A 22,532-nucleotide genomic window follows, 5' to 3' on the forward strand; every position below is an offset into this window, starting at 1 on the left:
CAGGTGTTCTTGGTGGTCATGATCCAGATGATTCCACTACAGTCCAGGATCCTTTTGCGCCATTCCAGCTACCTGATATTACAGACATGAGCAAGCTGTGTATAGGGATACCAAAGGTAATACATAAAATATAAGCTACCAACAAATTGCAAGTATCGTCACACCACTGATGTTACTATCCATCCACATTAAAAGCAAGCCTAAAACAAGTATGCTGTTGTAATGACTACATCTGGTAGTAATTTGGGAGCTATGGAGTTCTTCAATATTTTTCTTTACACTTAAAGGGATACTAAACCCAAATTTTTTTCTTTCATGATTTAGATAGAGCATGCAATTGTAAGCAACTTTCTAATTTACTCCTACTATCAATTTTTCTTCATTGTCTTGCTATCTTTGTTTAAAAAGCAGTAATTTAAAGCTTTGGAGCCAGCCTATTTTAGGTTCAGCACCCTGGATATCGCTTGCTTATTGGTGGCTACATTTAGCAAACCAATAAGCCAGCATAACCCAGGTTCTGAACCAAAAGTGGGCCGGTTCTTAAGCTTTACATTCCTGCTTTTTAAATAAAGATAGCAAGAGAGCGAAGAAAAAATAATAATAGGAGTAAATTAGAAAGTTGCTTAAAATTGCATGCTCTATCTGAATCATAAAAGAAAAAAATTGTGTTTAGTATCCCTTTAATGAAAATGTATTGTTTCACGCTTCATATTGATGATGTACATAGTGTGTGGCTTATGCACTGCTCTTCCTAGAATCATGATTTGTTGCTGTCCTGTGCATTATTTTTTTATTTTATCTTGTGTATGCCTTTGCTTTAGGAATACCATGCTCCTGGACTATGTACAGAAACTCTGTTACTTTGGTCAAAGACAGCAGACTTGTTTGAAAATGCTGGAGCGAAGGTTGTTGAGGTTTCACTGCCACATACACCCTACTCTATTGTGTGCTATCATGTTCTGTGCACAGCAGAAGTAGCATCAAATATGGCTCGCTTTGATGGTCTAGAATATGGTAAGTTCCCTGTTTACAACCAAAATCTATTTATTTTTTTAACCTTTTATAATTTTATATTGTTATATGTAGACTGCTGTTTACAATGTTAAGGTGAATAGGGTGTATGGTTGTGGGAATATTTGGCAATAATGGTATGGTAACAGAAAATAAAAATACATTTAGAACAGTTAAATACTAAATTATTTTAAAACATGGTGTGTGTGTATATTTATATGTATTAATTATTTAAAAAACAAACTAAAAATACAATGTAGTACGGTTTGTCAACCTCTTGAAAAATTGCCCAGTATTGCACCTGGCATAGTATCACAGAAAAATATGCTTGATATTGTCTGTATGCTTCAAAGGGCACCGGTCAGATATAAATGACTCCACAGACGCTATGTATGCAGCAACAAGAAGAGAAGGATTCAACGATGTTGTGAGAGGAAGAATATTATCTGGGAATTTCTTTCTACTCAAACAGTAAGATGTTTACATTTTTATCACTATTATGGTAGCTGTAATGGTGTGATTTTAAATTAAACTACAAAATGGATGTTCTGTAGCTGAATAAAGATAAACCCCAAATTACTGAGAACGTTTAGGGTAATCTCAATATTAAGCAGTTCATTTAACAGCTTACTCACACACTTTAGATTGTGACCCCAAAATGTATGAATATTAAGTCAGTATTTTCTTAAATCCTGCTCTAGAGGTTTTTGCACAAAAGAGGTTAGTAAGGAGTTAACAGGTTTCAACATTGACAACAGGTCTAAATGGAGAAAATCTGGTTATGCAGCACAGGTTAATATGCAGAGTGAAAAAGTCACGTATATATTCTTTTTGTTAGTTATACTGGTAGAGAAGATTAAGCAGCTCCGTAGTGTAGCAGAATATATAGCCTGTACTTGGGTATTAAAGGTATGGTATCAGATAAATAAGTATTGTATCACTGGATAATATGTATGATCAAGTCACTGGTGCAAATATACTGCAAGCATGTAGTTATACTTGCGGTTTCCTGGGAGTGAGGAGAGAGAGCAATAGGAGCGGTTGAGCCTGTCAGCTGGTGGATGTGCCAAGAAGTAGCGTCAGAGTGCAGAGACACCAATTATCCGGTCGTAGGAGCAGATATCTGGCAGAGGATGATCCGTAGACAGAATGAAGCAGGCGGTTCCAAAGTTTCGAATTAAGGATGGCTGCAGAATACACAACCTCAGTTCAGACCACACATAGCGACAATGGTGTGAACGATGGAGGAGGAGGTGAGGATCAGATGATTCCGGTCATGTGATGTCCTCTAGCTGGATAATTCAGGTAACAGGTAGAAGCGTAAGCTGAAGATTCGTAGGCTCAAGAAATCCGATGAGAGTAGAAGGTGCTCTAAGGGTTTGCACACTAAGGGATATTCTAGTTTCCCACATTTGAGGCTTGAGTCAAGAATAGCCTCCAGCTATGATCAGCAAAACGTAATGGAGGTTGAGGATGTCTGGTACGATTGGAGTGGCAATTTTGGATATGAGGCTTCAATAGAGAGATATGAAAAGAAGGATGTATCTTGTAAGAATCTGGAAGATCCAAAACAACAGTACAAACATTTATTATCCTTTTTATTGGGAAGAGTCCGATAAATTGACTCCCTAGCTTCCTGGAGGGAAGGTCAAGTTTCAAATGCTTTGTGGAGAGCCAGACTAGGTCTCCTATATTATAGTCTGGACTAGGTCTATGCCTTAAGTCGTAGTAATGTTTTCTTAAATTTGAAGAGTCCACAGCTGCATTCATTACTTTTGGGAATTGAGAACCTGGCCACCAGGAGGAGGCAAAGACACCCCAGCCAAAGGCTTAAATACCTCCCCCACTTCCCTCATCCCCCAGTCATTCTTTGCCTTTCGTCACAGGAGGTTGGCAGAGAAGTGTCAGAAGTTTTCAATAGTCTCTTATGGAGGGTAGTACTCTTCGGAATGGGACTGGAGTTTTAAGTAGCCCTGTCAGCCTCTCAGTGAGAGCTTGGGTGAAAGTTAGTGTCCGGAGATGCAGGGAGTGTCGTCTCTGCGAAAGCAACTCCTTGGCAATCAGCGTTGACGAGTTTCGCTGCCTGCCTTTCTTCACTCAAGTCCATGTCAGAAGCGCTGCTACTATCTGTCACACTTGAAGGGCCATGTTCCTGTTCCACAGCGTGGATTCCTGTAATATCGTTTCATTTTATTTCTATATGTGAATGTAATACTAATGAAAGAATTGGACTTTAATCATGTTTGTCATGTGATCTGTCTGCTAATGAGTAGTGATGCTTCTGCTCATGGCTATTCAGAACATAACGGCCTCATAATCAGACTGCGCAGTCCTTTTGGACTGGCACGCTTTTATTTTTTTGCGGGCTTACACAGCGTACCTTGTGACCAAGTGGCGACGGAGAGAGTCTGTTCATTGTTTGTCTGGTTCACAGGAGGTGGTGAGTGCCCCAGCCATTGGGAGTGTAAGGTGCCGTTAGTTTTAGTCCATATTACAATCTCCAAGTTATGGAGGATTCTGATTCTTTTTAGAGATGGACATCTCCGACTCGGAGTAAACGTCTTGTGAGGAGTATGAAATGGCCCGGATTATCCATGCCCATCAGTTATGTTCCGATTGCCGTTCTAGAGTACTCTCTTCCCCCGAATCAGGGAATGTGGAGTGCGTTGAGCCATCCGCCCCTGAGGATTCCATGTCCCGTGAGGTGCGTGCCCCAGAACCTTCTTTTGCTACGCAAACAGGTGTCCCTAGGGCTATTAATCCTCTGGAAGGCGGCCTGTTTCCTCCAGAGGTTACGGCACGGTTCTGCATGGCCATATCTATGGCCCTGGCGCATTTATATCTCCCAAGAGAAGTATTTTTAAGATACTTTCCGTGTTCTGTTAACCATGGTTCGTCAAGCGGGAGATCGCTTAAGTCGGTTCGACCTTCTGGGGAAGCGATGGCCTCTGAGGCTTCAGGGGCCCCTCCCTCGTGGCCGGGGTCGTCCATCGATCCGGCGGGGGAACATTTTGCCTTCCATTATAGACTGGCACATCTTCGTGTTCTACTTAGACATGTTTTGGCGGTGCTGGAGGATACCGGTCCTACTGGGCCGAGAGATCCTCGGTGTTCTGTGCCGGATGGCAGACTGGGTTAGACGTATGGGGATGAAGCCAATCTCCTTGACATCTCAGTTTTTTCTTTCTTTTAAGTATCGGTTCCAGTTCTGAGCTTAGGAGAATAGGTCCTCTGATCGGCTGGTCCTATTAGCGCGCCCATTTTCCTTGGGCGTTCACCCTCGGGTGCTGCCTTCATTTTCTTTGATCCGGTTCGGATGTGTTTTTTTTTTTTTTTTGTTTTTTTTTTTTAAAGCTCATGTCTGTTGTGATTTTTCATTTTGGGAATGTTTTTTCTCTAGAACTGATACTTGCGATTTTCTGGTTGCATGAGCACTTTCTTGGAAGTTGCGCAGTACTATATAATGACATAGTTATGTTTATAGTTTATGTTATCGATCCCTTTGGGGGCTTTGATTTTTCTTGGACCTAGCATGGTTTCGGAGTGTTCTCGTACCAGGCGGGTACTGGTCGGGTGCTAGCTGCTGTTCCTTACGGTTCATGTAACCCACGTGGTGCCGGTGTGCTGGTTACCTTGTCGGGTGCTGGGTTGTTCACTTTGGTAAAGGGTTTGTTTGTTCTTGTTACCATTTACATCGGTCCCCCTCCTGTTCCTACTGTTGAGGGGGTTCCGGACTCGAAGCCTGCTGAGGATCCTCATGGAAGGCCCTTTGGCCTGGGAACCGAAGTTCCTCTATTTCCCATGGGTTTGGAGGTTTAGATGACCTCTGAGCGTCGGGGGTACCAGATGGATGCTGCCCTTCTCGGATGGTCGGGTCATCTGTGTCTTCCTTACTATCCCATTTCAGTATGTTGCACGCTCTCTAGGGAGCGCAGGGGTTGGGGTTTACTCCCTGTTGTTTTTCTCCCAGCATCTCCTGGTCGACTGGAGTTGTGAGGCTCCCACCGTTTTTTCCTGGAGACTGATCTTTTAGGGGTCTTGGTGATATCACTTCTCATCCTAAGGGCTTGTAGGCCGGAGAGGTAGCTCAGTTGGTGAAATACCCTAACCTCATCAGTCGTTCATCCTTAAATTGAGCCTGTTTCGTGTAATCCCGTGACCTTAGAGGGGGGGGGGGGTGTTCCCCTTCAACTCTCTAAGAGATCTAGCCTTTTGGGCTTACAAGCAGAGGGTCCTGGTTTCGGATGCTCCCCCGGGTGCTGGTTGCCTTTTTCTTAGGCCTGTTAAGATGTCTTTCTAGGCTCTTTGGTCTCAACCTTTTTCAAGCGTCCAATGTCCAGGAACATGCTGCTCTTCTCCGTATGAGGTAACTTGTCAGTTCCTCAGGGGGTTTAAACTTCGACCGGTCTCTGATCCCTTCTCCAAGCCTATGGCTGTGGAGGAGGTTTCTGTATACAGTTTTCCTTGAGGCCCCAAGGTCCTTCTCTTCTCTTTTCCGAAGGATTCTGTCCTGGGGCTGGATTCTGGTACTGGGACGCTGTGGTTTAGTGTCTATCTCCCTGTTTGGGAGTGGTCCCTCTTAGGAGGGAGCTGTGTGGGGGTTCTGGAACCCGAGCACGTAGCATTTCTGTCATGGCTTATGGTAGCAAGCGTAATTTAAATTATGGTCAGAGTTGTTCCTCCATGGGGTCACTCCCTTTTAGGCCCTCCTTTTCTTCTGAGGTGTGGTTTGAAGAATTTTATATTCTTTGTTTTCGGATGTTGCCAATCCTTTTGGACTTGGTCCATTTCCTCTGAGTGGGGGTTGGGGATCTAACTGCTCTGCTTAGTCTTGACCGTGTACTTCCAGTTGATGCAGGTCTAGGTAACCTAGGGGATCCCTACCCTGCCTAGTAGCTGAAGGCTTGGAGTTTGAGTCCTGCTGTGCTTTCTAATCTGGTTTCCTGCTTTCGGTGGGGGGTTCAGGGTGTTTCATCCCTCCACTGATTTCATATGCTGCTGGTATTGGATGTTCCTCTAAGGATAGAGTTGCCGTCGATATTTTTCGACATTCTCCGTGGGTTGATCTCCCACGATGGCTCAGGGTCAGCCTTGCGGCTGGTGCTCAGAGGTTGCTGTGTGTTTTCACAAGATAGCCTTTTTTCTGATAGGATATTAGTTTGTTTCTATCCTTGTCTACGGGCTCCGACTTTCTTCAGCTCCATATGTGTTTCTTCCCGTGTTGTCTACTTTTAGCGGTTGTGTGTGCTAATCTTGGGTACAGTGAGGAGCCTGTGGTTTCCTTGTAGCACTTTGGTTCTTCCCGTGATTGCCTTTTTATAGGTGTGGAGTTGATCCCTAGTCTTTGTCCTTCTAGGGAGTCCTTCCCTAGGTGGTTGTCTTTAGCACCCTTGGGTGGCTTTAGTCATTTTCAGATTTTTTACCATAGTTGGTGATCCTTTGGTTACCTTGTGGGTCCTCCGTTTTTCCCTTTGAGGGTAGGTGTACGTCTTTCCCTTCGGGTCGGAGGTTAATTCTGTGCGATCAGAACACTTGCGGAACTTGGTTCCTCTGGGGTTTTTTTTGTGCTCAATGGTTTCTGGAGATTCTGAGTAGTCTCTAGGACAGCCTTGCAGGTGTTTAACTGATGGGCAGTTACTTGGTCCTTTCAGGTTTTTTACTCCTTGTGTCTAAGTGTTACAGTTTTTTTATCGGGTGTTGGGTAATTTCAGACTGTGGTAACCTTCGAAGGGGCCGCCTTCTGTACCCGCCCTTTGTTTGCATTCAGTGTCCTCTATAGCTTGGGTATTTTTTTCCCCAAAAGTAATAAATGCAGCTGTGGACTCTTCCTGTTTAAGAAGAAAAACTTAAATTATGTTTACCTGATAATTTTCTTTTCTTCTGCTGGGAAGAGTCCACAGCTCCCCACCCATGTTTTTTCTATGGGGCGGCCGTATTTTAGTTTCTATTCTTCTGGCACCTTTTTCACCCTGATATCTCTCCTACTGTTTCTTGTTCCCTTGGTAAAGGGTTTGTTTGTTCTTGTTACCATTTACATCGGTCCCCCTCCTGTTCCTACTGTTGAGGGGGTTCCGGACTCGAAGCCTGCTGAGGATCCTCATGGAAGGCCCTTTGGCCTGGGAACCGAAGTTCCTCTATTTCCCATGGGTTTGGAGGTTTAGATGACCTCTGAGCGTCGGGGGTACCAGATGGATGCTGCCCTTCTCGGATGGTCGGGTCATCTGTGTCTTCCTTACTATCCCATTTCAGTATGTTGCACGCTCTCTAGGGAGCGCAGGGGTTGGGGTTTACTCCCTGTTGTTTTTCTCCCAGCATCTCCTGGTCGACTGGAGTTGTGAGGCTCCCACCGTTTTTTCCTGGAGACTGATCTTTTAGGGGTCTTGGTGATATCACTTCTCATCCTAAGGGCTTGTAGGCCGGAGAGGTAGCTCAGTTGGTGAAATACCCTAACCTCATCAGTCGTTCATCCTTAAATTGAGCCTGTTTCGTGTAATCCCGTGACCTTAGAGGGGGGGGGGGTGTTCCCCTTCAACTCTCTAAGAGATCTAGCCTTTTGGGCTTACAAGCAGAGGGTCCTGGTTTCGGATGCTCCCCCGGGTGCTGGTTGCCTTTTTCTTAGGCCTGTTAAGATGTCTTTCTAGGCTCTTTGGTCTCAACCTTTTTCAAGCGTCCAATGTCCAGGAACATGCTGCTCTTCTCCGTATGAGGTAACTTGTCAGTTCCTCAGGGGGTTTAAACTTCGACCGGTCTCTGATCCCTTCTCCAAGCCTATGGCTGTGGAGGAGGTTTCTGTATACAGTTTTCCTTGAGGCCCCAAGGTCCTTCTCTTCTCTTTTCCGAAGGATTCTGTCCTGGGGCTGGATTCTGGTACTGGGACGCTGTGGTTTAGTGTCTATCTCCCTGGTTGGGAGTGGTCCCTCTTAGGAGGGAGCTGTGTGGGGGTTCTGGAACCCGAGCACGTAGCATTTCTGTCATGGCTTATGGTAGCAAGCGTAATTTAAATTATGGTCAGAGTTGTTCCTCCATGGGGTCACTCCCTTTTAGGCCCTCCTTTTCTTCTGAGGTGTGGTTTGAAGAATTTTATATTCTTTGTTTTCGGATGTTGCCAATCCTTTTGGACTTGGTCCATTTCCTCTGAGTGGGGGTTGGGGATCTAACTGCTCTGCTTAGTCTTGACCGTGTACTTCCAGTTGATGCAGGTCTAGGTAACCTAGGGGATCCCTACCCTGCCTAGTAGCTGAAGGCTTGGAGTTTGAGTCCTGCTGTGCTTTCTAATCTGGTTTCCTGCTTTCGGTGGGGGGTTCAGGGTGTTTCATCCCTCCACTGATTTCATATGCTGCTGGTATTGGATGTTCCTCTAAGGATAGAGTTGCCGTCGATATTTTTCGACATTCTCCGTGGGTTGATCTCCCACGATGGCTCAGGGTCAGCCTTGCGGCTGGTGCTCAGAGGTTGCTGTGTGTTTTCACAAGATAGCCTTTTTTCTGATAGGATATTAGTTTGTTTCTATCCTTGTCTACGGGCTCCGACTTTCTTCAGCTCCATATGTGTTTCTTCCCGTGTTGTCTACTTTTAGCGGTTGTGTGTGCTAATCTTGGGTACAGTGAGGAGCCTGTGGTTTCCTTGTAGCACTTTGGTTCTTCCCGTGATTGCCTTTTTATAGGTGTGGAGTTGATCCCTAGTCTTTGTCCTTCTAGGGAGTCCTTCCCTAGGTGGTTGTCTTTAGCACCCTTGGGTGGCTTTAGTCATTTTCAGATTTTTTACCATAGTTGGTGATCCTTTGGTTACCTTGTGGGTCCTCCGTTTTTCCCTTTGAGGGTAGGTGTACGTCTTTCCCTTCGGGTCGGAGGTTAATTCTGTGCGATCAGAACACTTGCGGAACTTGGTTCCTCTGGGGTTTTTTTTGTGCTCAATGGTTTCTGGAGATTCTGAGTAGTCTCTAGGACAGCCTTGCAGGTGTTTAACTGATGGGCAGTTACTTGGTCCTTTCAGGTTTTTTACTCCTTGTGTCTAAGTGTTACAGTTTTTTTATCGGGTGTTGGGTAATTTCAGACTGTGGTAACCTTCGAAGGGGCCGCCTTCTGTACCCGCCCTTTGTTTGCATTCAGTGTCCTCTATAGCTTGGGTATTTTTTTCCCCAAAAGTAATAAATGCAGCTGTGGACTCTTCCTGTTTAAGAAGAAAAACTTAAATTATGTTTACCTGATAATTTTCTTTTCTTCTGCTGGGAAGAGTCCACAGCTCCCCACCCATGTTTTTTCTATGGGGCGGCCGTATTTTAGTTTCTATTCTTCTGGCACCTTTTTCACCCTGATATCTCTCCTACTGTTTCTTGTTCCCTTGGCAGAATGACTGGGGGACGTGGGGGAGGTATTTAAGCCTTTGGCTGGGATGTCTTTGCCTCCTCCTGGTGGCCAGGTTTTGAATTCCTAAAAGTAATGAATGCAGCTGTGAACTCTTCCCGTCAGAAGAAAAGAAAATTATCAGGTAAGCATAATTTATGTTTTTTGAGTTGATTTGGCATCAGTTAAGTGAAGCTTTAGGAGAGCTAATCCTTCTTTAATTTGGTATTGTAATATGTTGCTGCCGAAGATTTGTTGTCATAATTATAGTTTTTATAGTTTTGGGATGATAGCAGTAAGTGGCGTAAAAAGGAGTAATTTTACTAAGGCTGGATATAGAGTTGTTATAAGAAAGCTCAGCCATGGCTAAATAAAAGCCAGTCATCCTGTAGGTGTGATACATAGCATCTAAAATACTGCTCAAGAATTTGATTTATCCTTTCTGTGAATCCGTTGGTTTGAGGGTGATAGGAATTGGATAGTCTAGAATCAATTTTAAGTATGTTACAAAGTGCTTTCCAGAAGAAAGAGGTGAACTGGGTTCCTCGATCGGTAATTATGGAGGTAGGTAACCCATGAAGCTTTACTACATGTGAGAAAAGCGTTAGCAGTTTCTTTTGCTGTAGGTAAATGTTTAAGTGGAATGAAGTGTGCCAACTTCGTGAGATGATCAATGACAACTAGAATAGTATTGTGATGGTGGGAGTTAGACTATGAAATCCATGGATGCAGTTGACCAATGGGAGTCTGTGACAGGAATAGGGGTTAGATAGCCGAAAGGTTTTTTTATGTTTAATCTTACTTCTAGCACAAATATCGCAGGAGGTAACATATTCATGGATAATTTGATCCATTTTAGGCCACCAAAAATATCCTGTCCTGATAAGGGTGTATCATGGAAATGTGACAATATTGTGTCTCTGAGGGTTTGAGGTACATATATCATGTTTTTATTGTAATACAAGCCTGAGGAGCCTTTTTCTATAAAACTCATGGTGGGGTTTCAGTTTTTAATGACGAGAAGAAAGTGTTTTATTCTTTTTTAGATAATCAAGATTTTTGTGATCTTTGTCACCGACAGAGTAGTTTATGTGTTTATTCCAGCTGGTTGTAGTGTTCTTGAATAGAAGGCTATTGGATGTTCGTTATTGGAATCATTACTTCGTTGAGATAGGACAGCACCAATTCCTAAGTTAGATTTGTCAACTTCTATAATGAACTGTTTGTTATGGTCTGGTAGAGTTAAAATAGGTGCAGTAGTGAAGCTTTGCTTTCGTTGTTGGAAGGAATGTTCTGCAGTAGAAGACCAGGTGAATCTGTGGTTCAATTTGGTGAGACTGGTTAATGATTTAACTATTGTTGAGAAGTTTTGAATACATTTCCTATAAAAGTTGTGGGTCTTGGCCAGTTAGTAATTGCTGAGATCTTTTCAGGGTCCATTTAAATCTTGTCAGGGGTGATTTATGTAACCCAAAAATTTGATTTTATTGACATGAAACTGACATTTTTCTAACTTCGCAAACAGCCTGTGATCATGGAGGCATGTGAGCACTCAACGGACATGTTTTATATGTTCTTGCTTATTCTTTGAAAAAATTAGAATGTTATCGAGATAGATGACTACACAGATATCTGTCAGATCTCTGAATATGCAATTTATAAAATATTGGAATGTAGAAGGGGCATTACAGAGCCCAAAAGGCATCACTCTGTATTCAAATAAACCATATCTAGTTCTGAAAGCCGTCTTCCACTCATCTCCTTCTTTCATTCTGATTAGGTTATATGTCCCTTTTAAATCCAATTTTGTATAAATGGTGGCTCCATTGAGGCGTTCTAGAAATTCAGGGATGAGTGGAAGCGGGAATCAATTTTTTATGGTTACTGAATTGAGCTCTGTAATCTATTATTGGTCTTAATGTGTTGTCCTTATTTCTAACAAAAAATATCCCTGCTGCAGCTGGTGAGGTAGATGGGACAACGAAACCCTCTTTTAGGTTCTCATCTAGATACTCCCGTAGATATTGGAGTTCTTTTTGTGAAAGAGGAAATATTTTACCAAAAGGGATATGTGAATCAGGGATGATATCAATGGGATAATCATAAATCCTGTGTGGGGAAAGAGTTTCTGCTTCTTTGATATCAAAGACATCTTTTAAATCATGATAATCACGGGGAATGGCAACCTCTAGGCTAGAAATAGTGTGCTGTGGATAACAAATAGTGTTACAATACTGGGAATGTAGACTGACAGTGTTAAGAGTCCAGTCTATGGTAGAATTATGTTTGGATAACCAGGGGTATCCTAGAATAATGGTATGAAGCAAAGTGGTATTATGTCAAATGTTGCAAACTCTGTATGTACTAAGAAGTAGAGGTATTGTGTGGTGAGTGATAGGAGCATAGTGAATGAAGGAACCATCAATAACCTTTACGAATAACGGATTATGCTTCAATAATGTGGGAATTTTATTAATTTTTACAAAATCTGAATCGATGAACAACCCAAATGCTCCTGAATCTATTATGGCTTTAGTCTTTGCCTGTTGATGTTACCACTGTAATGACAAAGAGAGAGTGAGTTGACAGGGTATTTTGGTAGATGAGAGTGTATTAATAGTAAGTTCCTTACCCTTTCTCTGTCGGTTCAGTATGGGGCAGAATGAGACAGCATGATCCTTATTAGCACAATACAGGCATAAGTTTGCTATGTTTTGTCTGGTCTTTTCCTCTTGGGTTAGTGGACCTTTTATTGTGCTGATTTCCATGGGGGTAGATCCTGAAGTTGATCGTTCGGAGTAATGAGAAGCAGTTCTTTTTTGTATTGTGTCAGAACTCATTCTTTCTGCTTGTTGTTCTCTTAATCTTCTGTCAATGGTTATTGAAAGTTTTGTTAGGGCTTCAAGTGTGTCTGGCAATTCTAGTCAAGAGAGTTCATCTTTCAGTGATTCTGACAGTCCTAACCTAAATTGTTTTTTTAGACTTATCTGATTCCATAAGGAAACTGTGGACCACATTTGAAACTCGGTAATGTATTCCTCTACAGGATGTTTGCCTTGTTTCAAGGTGCGTAATTTGGTCTCTGCATTTATTTGCTTGTTACTATCTTCGTATAAACTGGCCATAGCGGTGTAAAATGCATCCAATGATTCTAGTATTGGGTCATTAGTTTCAAAGAACCTATTTGCCCAAGACCGGGATTCTCCCGTCAGGTAAGAGATTGTGGTTTAGACCTTTATTTTATCTGTGTAATATGTGCGTGGTTTCATAGAAAATAAAAGCTGACACACATTCTTAAAATCTCTAAATTCAGACCTTTTTCCTGAGAATGGGATTGGGGGATTTATATGCGGTTCAGGTGTGTCTGTGGTTTTAGGGGTTACAATATATTTTATCAAACTCTTTAATGCTGTGTTTTCAGCTTGAACTTACATCAGACCTCTTGCTAAATAATCAATCTTGATCTTGATTTAAAGTGGCAAATTGGCTTGATCTCATTTGGATAAATTTCCCAACCAAATCTTATTATAGGATTGAATATTATGTAATGGTCTGATTTTAAATTAAACTACAAAATGGATGTTCTGTAGCTGAATAAAGATAAACCCCAAATTACTGAGAAACTTAAGGGTAATCTGAATATTAAGCAGTTCATTTAACAGCTTACTCACACACTTTAGATTGTGACCCCAAAATGTATGAATATTAAAAGTCAGTATTTTCTTAAATCCTGCTCTAGAAGTTTTTGCACAAAAGAGGTTAGTAAGGAGTTAACAGGTTTCAACATTGACAACAGGTATAAATGGAGAGAATCTGGTTATGCAGCACAGGTTAATATGCAGAGTGAAAAAGTCACGTATATATATTCTTTCTGTTAGTTATACTGGTAGAGAAGGGTAAGCAGCTCTGTAGTGTAGCACACTATATAGCCTGTACTTAGGTATGAAAGGTATGGAATCGGGTCAATAAGTATTGTATCACAGGATTATATGTATGATCAAGTCACTGATGCAAATATACTGCAAGCATGCAGTTATACTTGCGGTTTCCTGGGAGTGAGGAGAGAGAGAGTGCAATAGGAGCGGTTGAGCCTGTCAGCTGGTGGGTGTGCCGAGAAGTAGCGTCAGAGTGCAGAGAGACGCCAATTATTCGGTCGTAGGAGCAGATATCTGGCAGATGATGATCCGTAGACAGAATGAAGCAGACGGTTACAAAGTTTCGGATTATGGACAGCTGCAGAATACACAATCTCAGTTCAGACCGCACGTAGCGGCAATGGCATGAACAATGGAGGAGGAGGTGAGGATTAGATGATTCCAGTCACGTGATGTCCTCTAGCTGGATAATTCGAGTAACAGGTAGGAAGAGTAAGCTGGAGATTTGTAGACTTGAGAAATCTGATGAGAGTAGAAGGTGCTCTAAGGGTTTGCACATTAAGGGAATCTGACGAGGTACTTCAGTGAACAAAATATTCAAGTAAAGAACGTAGGCAGGAAGTAACCTTAAATAGTGATGGCTAAGAAGGAGGAGCCAATATAAAGGTACATTACATTAGTATAATAATAAGTTAAAGGGTCTAAGTCCATTTATCCACAGCATGTAAAGCTTCTGTATTCAGTTGAGATAAGCACTAGGGCGTGCTCTAGTCATCAATTTTTAAGATTAAAAATCTGCATAAAAAAGGTAAATTTTTTATCTGACAGTCTATCTATTCTATCTGTGTAGTACTTGCATACATATCACTGGGGCTCCCTAATAGACTTATATTATTTTAAGCAAGCCAATTTATTTTGAACACTGGTGTGACCCTTTGGCAAATCACCAGTTTTAACCTCTGTAGTTTCCTTTTGTAATGAGGAAATTGTTAGAATATTTGAGGGTTGTGGATCCACCCTGATCATGTTCCTGTCACAATCGTTTTACATTGTTATACTTCAGGACAATTCCTATATACAAAATCCTAGCATTTTCAGCTTACCTGGGTAAAGTAACAAACCAATGTGACTGTGTGCAACATCAAATGGATCACTCGTGTTTTTTTATAGGTTGTTGATGTAAACATGTGCTGTAAGTAAACTAATGTTTTTCCAAATTTTAAATGTGCAAATTTCTATGTAACCCCCCTCCGGTCGTGCACAAAATGATCCTGCAAAAGAGAAATTCTGTAAAATGTTGTCTGAGCACACATGCACACCAAAGGCCTGATGATCAAAAAATTTCCAGCTTAGAGAGAGCTTCCGAACTCACTGAATTCTTTAAGACAAAAGGGCGGAACTTGTAAGTCCCAGAGAAATGAGAGCTGACTCTTATATAAAGTAATAAAGCTCTCTGAGACAGAGAATCTCACAGGGGAGAGTAAAGTTAATAAGGGAGCACATGTCAATAATATAAAATCTCAGTATGCAGCAAATACTCATTAAACTGAAATGTTTCACTAAAATTTACTTGCATGTGCTTCTAGTTTAGTAGCAATTACTTTTCTGATAGTAACATTAGTGTATTGTTAGTTTTGAAAAAACTTAACATGGTGAGATAAATCAGTGAGATCCTGCAGGTGTAAAAATGCTTCAAGAATATCATAAGAACTGTGAGAGATTCAGAAACACCCTGGGAACTTCCCTTTCAGCCCAGAGAACTTCCCTGTCCCTCCCACTTTTTGAAACTGTCAGGCTTCTTTTACATAGAACAAATACAAAGTGCAATGTAATTTGTAAAACAGACACAGAAATATACAAAGTATGATGCTAATTTGCTAAAGTTACACAGAAACATTCAAAGCGTAAACAAAATTTGTACAATCACAATCCTAAATACACTGACAAAATCTAAAGTGTAAAGTAATATAAAATACAAAGCACAAAGTGTTAATGTAACAAAAGTCTCATGCCATGTACTGGGCTTGTCTCTACTTCACATGCTGAAATGCAGGAAACACCCCTTAGAGAAGTATAGCAAAATTATTTCGAGAATCTTGAGAATCAATGCTAGAGGATCATTTTATATCATCTCATTTGAGCTGAGAGCTCTAGATCAGCTAGCCCCATGTGTCTTTGAAGTCACAAGATTCATTGGAATACACATCAGAAAACATTCACTGTTACTGAAAGAGCATCCCCTGAGCAACAAGGGAGGCATTGCTTTTGAGTTGGTGGGTGGTCAAAAGCACCTGTGAACATGCACAGTCTTCTGCACTGGAGATTTTCTTTCTCAGACGGTCTGCGTGCACACCCATAACAAGCATCAAATGCATTTGCATAAAATCATTTGTTTTTGGTTCCCCATTAAACATGAAAGTCACACATAATTTGCACTGATATCTTTTGATCTTGCATCCTTTATTGTATTAACCAAGGCCTTGTGCGTTTTACCTATTTATACCGACTTTAAAACTTAAAACATGAGCTGCAGTTACACATAGCAGAATGTGAAAGAACGTCAGATAACTGAGCAATTTATTCCTAAGGAAAACATCATATAATAACTATTAGCTAGGATATTTAGTTACCTCCGCTGTTTTTTGTTTAATGTAAAATCCAATTTCTCCAACATTGGTGTGTCCGGTCCACGGCGTCATCCTTACTTGTGGGATATTCTCTTCCCCAACAGGAAATGGCAAAGAGTCCCAGCAAAGCTGGCCATATAGTCCCTCCTAGGCTCCGCCCACCCCAGTCATTCTCTTTGCCGTTGCACAGGCAACATCTCCACGGAGATGGTTAAGAGTTTTTTTGGTGTTTAAATGATACTACATCATCCCCTACTGTGTCTACACCAGTTTTGCCCATACAGGAGGCCCCTAGTACATCTAGTGCGCCAATACTTATTACCATGCAACAATTAACGGCTGTAATGGATAACTCCATAGCAAATCTTTTATCCAAAATGCCTACTTATCAGAGAAAGCGCGATTGCTCTGTTTCTTTCATGTAATTAACAAGAGTCCATGAGCTAGTGACGTATGGGATATACATTCCTACCAGGAGGGGCAAAGTTTCCCAAACCTTAAAATGCCTATAAATACACCCCTCACCACACCCACAAATCAGTTTTACAAACTTTGCCTCCAAGGGAGGTGGTGAAGTAAGTTTGTGCTAGATTCTACGTTGATATGCGCTCCGCAGCAAGTTGGAGCCCGGTTTTCCTCTCAGCGTGCAGTGAATGTCAGAGGGATGTGAGGAGAGTATTGCCTATTGAATGCAGTGATCTCCTTCTACGGGGTCTATTTCATAAGGTTCTCTGTTATCGGTCGTAGAGATTCATCTCTTACCTCCCTTTTCAGATCGACGATATACTCTTATATTTACCATTTCCTCTACTGATTCTCGTTTCAGTACTGGTTTGGCTTTCTACAAACATGTAGATGAGTGTCCTGGGGTAAGTAAGTCTTATTTTCTGTGACACTCTAAGCTATGGTTGGGCACTTTATTTATAAAGTTCTAAATATATGTATTCAAACATTTATTTGCCTTGTCTCAGAATGTTCAACTTTCCTTATTTCCAGACAGTCAGTTTCATATTTGGGATTATGCTTTAAATTATCATATTTTGTCTTACCTCAATTTGACTTTTTTCCCTGTGGGCTGTTAGGCTCGCGGGGGCTGAAAATGCTTCATTTTATTGCGTCATTTTTGGCGCGGATTTTTTTGGCGCAAAAATTCATTTCCGTTTCCGGCGTCATACGTGTCGCCGGAAGTTGCGTCATTTTTTGACGTTATTTTGCGCCAAAAATGTCGGCGTTCCGGATGTGGCGTCATTTTTGGCGCCAAAAGCATTTAGGCGCCAAATAATGTGGGCGTCTTATTTGGCGCCAAAAAATATGGGCGTCGCTTTTGTCTCCACATTATTTCAGTCTCATTTTCATTTGCTTCTGGTTGCTAGAAGCTTGATGTTTGGCATTTTTTTCCCATTCCTGAAACTGTCTTATAAGGAATTTGATTTATTTTGCTTTATATGTTGTTTTTTCTCTTACATATTGCAAGATGTCTCACGTTGCATCTGAGCCAGAAGATACTACAGGAAAACCACTGCCTGCTGGATCTACCAAAGCTAAGTGTATCTGCTGTAAACTTTTGGTAGCTATTTCTCCAGCTGTTGTTTGTAATAATTGTCATGACAAACTTGTTAAAGCAGATAATATTTCCTTTAGTGATGTACCATTGCCTGTTGCAGTTCCCTCAACATCTAAGGTGCAGAATGTTCCTGATAACATAAGAGATTTTGTTTCTGAATCCATAAAGAAGGCTTTGTCTGTTATTTCTCCTTCTAGTAAACGTAAAAAGTCTTTTAAATCTTCTCTCTCTACAGATGAATTTTTAAATGAACACCATCATTCTGATTCTTTGGACTCTTCTAGTTCAGAGGATTCTGTCTCAGAGATTGATGCTGATAAATCTTCATATTTATTTAAGATGGAATTTATTCGCTCTTTACTTAAAGAAGTACTAATTGCTTTAGAAATAGAGGATTCTGGTCCTCTTGATACTAATTCTATACGTTTGGATAAGGTTTTTAAAGCTCCTGCGGTTATTTCAGAAGTCTTTCCTGTTCCTAATGCTATTTCTGCAGTAATTGCTAAGGAATGGGATAAATTGGGTAATTCATTTACTCCTTCTAAACGTTTTAAGCAATTATATCCTGTTCCGCCTGACAGGTTAGAATTTTGGGACAAAATCCCTAAAGTTGATGGGGCTATTTCTACCCTTGCTAAACGTACTACCATTCCTACGTCAGATGGTACCTCGTTTAAGGATCCTTTAGATAGAAAAATTGAATCTTTTCTAAGAAAAGCTTATCTATGTTCAGGTAATCTTCTTAGACCTGCTATATCATTGGCTGATGTTGCTGCAGCTTCAACTTTTTGGTTGGAAACTCTAGCGCAACAAGTAACAAATCGTGATTCTCATGATATTATTATTCTTCTCCAGCATGCTAATAATTTCATCTGTGATGCCATTTTTGATATTATTAGAGTTGATGTTAGATTTATGTCTCTGGCTATCTTAGCCAGAAGAGCTTTATGGCTTAAGACTTGGAATGCTGATATGGCTTCTAAATCAACTCTACTTTCCATTTCTTTCCAGGGAAACAAATTATTTGGTTCTCAGTTGGATTCTATTATTTCAACTGTTACTGGTGGGAAAGGAACTTTTTTACCACAGGATAAAAAGTCTAAAGGTAAAAACAGGGCTAACAATCGTTTTCGTTCCTTTCGTTTCAACAAAGAACAAAAGCCTGATCCTTCGTCCTCAGGAGCAGTTTCAGTTTGGAAACCATCTCCAGTCTGGAATAAATCCAAGCCTGCTAGAAAGGCAAAGCCTGCTTCTAAGTTCACATGAAGGTACGGCCCTCATTCCAGTTCAGCTGGTAGGGGGCAGGTTACGTTTTTTCAAAGAAATTTGGATCAAATCTGTTCACAATCTTTGGATTCAGAACATTGTTTCAGAAGGGTACAGAATTGGTTTCAAGATGAGACCTCCTGCAAAGAGATTTTTTCTTTCCCATGTCCCAGTAAATCCAGTGAAAGCTCAAGCATTTCTGAATTGTGTTTCAGATCTAGAGTTGGCTGGAGTAATTATGTCAGTTCCAGTTCCGGAACAGGGGATGGGGTTTTATTCAAATCTCTTCATTGTACCAAAGAAGGAGAATTCCTTCAGACCGGTTCTGGATCTAAAATTATTGAATCGTTATGTAAGGATACCAACGTTCAAGATGGTAACTGTAAGGACTATATTGCCTTTTGTTCAGCAAGGGAATTATATGTCCACAATAGATTTACAGGATGCATATCTGCATATTCCGATTCATCCAGATCATTATCAGTTCCTGAGATTCTCTTTTCTAGACAAGCATTACCAATTTGTGGCTCTACCGTTTGGCCTTGCTACAGCTCCAAGAATTTTCACAAAGATTCTCGGTGCCCTTCTGTCTGTAATCAGAGAACAGGGTATTGTGGTATTTCCTTATTTGGACGATATCTTGGTACTTGCTCCGTCTTTACATTTAGCAGAGTCTCATACGAATCGACTTGTGTTGTTTCTTCAAGATCATGGTTGGAGGATCAATTTACCAAAAAGTTCTTTGATTCCTCAAACAAGGGTAACCTTTCTGGGTTTCCAGATAGATTCAGTGTCCATGACTCTGTCTTTAACAGACAAGAGACGTCTAAAATTGATTACAGCTTGTCGAAACCTTCAGTCACAATCATTCCCTTCGGTAGCCTTATGCATGGAAATTCTAGGTCTTATGACTGCTGCATCGGACGCGATCCCCTTTGCTCGTTTTCACATGCGACCTCTTCAGCTCTGTATGCTGAACCAATGGTGCAGGGATTACACGAAGATATCTCAATTAATATCTTTAAAACCGATTGTTCGACACTCTCTAACGTGGTGGACAAATCACCATCGTTTAATTCAGGGGGCTTCTTTTGTTCTTCCGACCTGGACTGTAATTTCAACAGATGCAAGTCTCACAGGTTGGGGAGCTGTGTGGGGATCTCTGACGGCACAAGGAGTTTGGGAATCTCAGGAGGTGAGATTGCCGATCAATATTTTGGAACTCCGTGCAATTTTCAGAGCTCTTCAGTTTTGGCCTCTTCTGAAGAGAGAATCGTTCATTTGTTTTCAGACAGACAATGTCACAACTGTGGCATACATCAATCATCAAGGAGGGACTCACAGTCCTCTGGCTATGAAAGAAGTATCTCGAATTTTGGTTTGGGCGGAATCCAGCTCCTGTCTAATCTCTGCGGTTCATATCCCAGGTGTAGACAATTGGGAAGCGGATTATCTCAGTCGCCAAACGTTGCATCCGGGCGAATGGTCTCTTCACCCAGAGGTATTTCTTCAGATTGTTCAATTGTGGGGGCTCCCAGAGATAGATCTGATGGCCTCTCATCTAAACAAGAAACTTCCCAGGTATCTGTCCAGATCCCGGGATCCTCAGGCGGAGGCAGTGGATGCATTATCACTTCCTTGGAAGTATCATCCTGCCTATATCTTTCCGCCTCTAGTTCTTCTTCCAAGAGTAATCTCCAAGATTCTGAGGGAATGCTCGTTTGTTCTGCTAATAGCTCCGGCATGGCCTCACAGGTTTTGGTATGCGGATCTTGTCCGGATGGCATCTTGCCAGCCATGGACTCTTCCGTTAAGACCAGACCTTCTGTCACAAGGTCCTTTTTTCCATCCGGATCTGAAATCCTTAAATTTAAAGGTATGGAGATTGAACGCTTGATTCTTGGTCATAGAGGTTTCTCTGACTCCGTGATTAATACTATGTTACAGGCTCGTAAATCTGTATCTCGAGAGATATATTATAGAGTCTGGAAGACTTATATTTCATGGTGTCTTTCTCATCATTTTTCTTGGCATTCTTTTAGAATACCGAGAATTTTACAATTTCTTCAGGATGGTTTGGATAAGGGTTTGTCCGCAAGTTCTTTGAAAGGACAAATCTCTGCTCTTTCTGTTCTTTTTCACAGAAAGATTGCTATTCTTCCTGATATTCATTGTTTTGTACAAGCTTTGGTTCGTATAAAACCTGTCATTAAGTCAATTTCTCCTCCTTGGAGTTTGAATTTGGTTCTGGGAGCTCTTCAAGCTCCTCCGTTTGAACCTATGCATTCATTGGACATTAAATTACTTTCTTGGAAAGTTTTGTTCCTTTTGGCCATCTCTTCTGCTAGAAGAGTTTCTGAATTATCTGCTCTTTCGTGTGAGTCTCCTTTTCTGATTTTTCATCAGGATAAGGCGGTGTTGCGAACTTCTTTTGAATTTTTACCTAAAGTTGTGAATTCCAACAACATTAGTAGAGAAATTGTGGTTCCTTCATTATGTCCTAATCCTAAGAATTCTAAGGAGAAATCATTACATTCTTTGGATGTTGTTAGAGCTTTGAAATATTATGTTGAAGCTACGAAATCTTTCCGTAAGACTTCTAGTCTATTTGTTATCTTTTCCGGTTCTAGGAAAGGCCAGAAAGCTTCTGCCATTTCTTTGGCATCTTGGTTGAAATCTTTAATTCATCTTGCCTATGTTGAGTCGGGTAAAACTCCGCCTCAAAGAATTACAGCTCATTCTACTAGGTCAGTATCTACTTCCTGGGCGTTTAGGAATGAAGCTTCGGTTGACCAGATCTGCAAAGCAGCAACTTGGTCTTCTTTGCATACTTTTACTAAATTCTACCATTTTGATGTATTTTCTTCTTTTGAAGCAGTTTTTGGTAGAAAAGTTCTTCAGGCAGCGGTTTCAGTTTGAATCTTCTGCTTATGTTTTTTGTTAAACTTTATTTTGGGTGTGGATTATTTTCAGCAGGAATTGGCTGTCTTTATTTTATCCCTCCCTCTCTAGTGACTCTTGTGTGGAAAGATCCACATCTTGGGTAGTCATTATCCCATACGTCACTAGCTCATGGACTCTTGTTAATTACATGAAAGAAAACATAATTTATGTAAGAACTTACCTGATAAATTCATTTCTTTCATATTAACAAGAGTCCATGAGGCCCACCCTTTTTTGTGGTGGTTATGATTTTTTTGTATAAAGCACAATTATTCCAATTCCTTATTTTATATGCTTCGCACTTTTTCTTATCACCCCACTTCTTGGCTATTCGTTAAACTGATTTGTGGGTGTGGTGAGGGGTGTATTTATAGGCATTTTAAGGTTTGGGAAACTTTGCCCCTCCTGGTAGGAATGTATATCCCATACGTCACTAGCTCATGGACTCTTGTTAATATGAAAGAAATGAATTTATCAGGTAAGTTCTTACATAAATTATGTTTTTAAACACTGAAGAGCAAGAGGGCGCTGATGATAACTGTTCTGACATACCCTCACACCAATCTCAAGGGGCCATGAGGGAGGTTTTGTCTGATGGAGAAATCTCAGATTCGGGAAAAATTTCTCATCAAGCTGAACCTGATGTTGTGACATTTAAATTTAAATTAGAACATCTACGCGCACTGCTTAAGGAGGTGTTATCTACTCTGGATGATTGTGACAATTTGGTCATTCCAGAGAAATTATGTAAGATGGACTAGTTCCTAGAGGTTCCGGTGCCCCCCGACGCTTTTCCTATACCCAAGCGGGTGGCGGACATAGTAAATAAAGAGTGGGAAAAGCCCGGCATACCTTTTGTCCCCCCCCCCTATATTTAAGAAATTATTTCCTATAGTCGACCCCA

General features: G+C 41.2%; 1 protein-coding gene across 1 annotated transcript in view; it reads left to right on the top strand.

Moving 5' to 3' along the window:
• Positions 1 to 22,532, top strand: part of QRSL1 (glutaminyl-tRNA amidotransferase subunit QRSL1) — a 131,670-nt gene that overhangs the window by 101,901 nt on the left and 7,237 nt on the right. Inside the window, exons 7-9 of the mRNA XM_053710593.1 lie at positions 4 to 116; positions 822 to 1,014; positions 1,365 to 1,482. Coding sequence (XP_053566568.1) covers positions 4 to 116; positions 822 to 1,014; positions 1,365 to 1,482 — 424 coding nt within the window. The remainder of the gene's footprint in view (positions 1 to 3; positions 117 to 821; positions 1,015 to 1,364; positions 1,483 to 22,532) is intronic.

Source organism: Bombina bombina, chromosome 4 (genome assembly GCF_027579735.1).
Source record: "Bombina bombina isolate aBomBom1 chromosome 4, aBomBom1.pri, whole genome shotgun sequence".
Classification (NCBI taxonomy): Eukaryota; Metazoa; Chordata; class Amphibia; order Anura; family Bombinatoridae; genus Bombina; species Bombina bombina.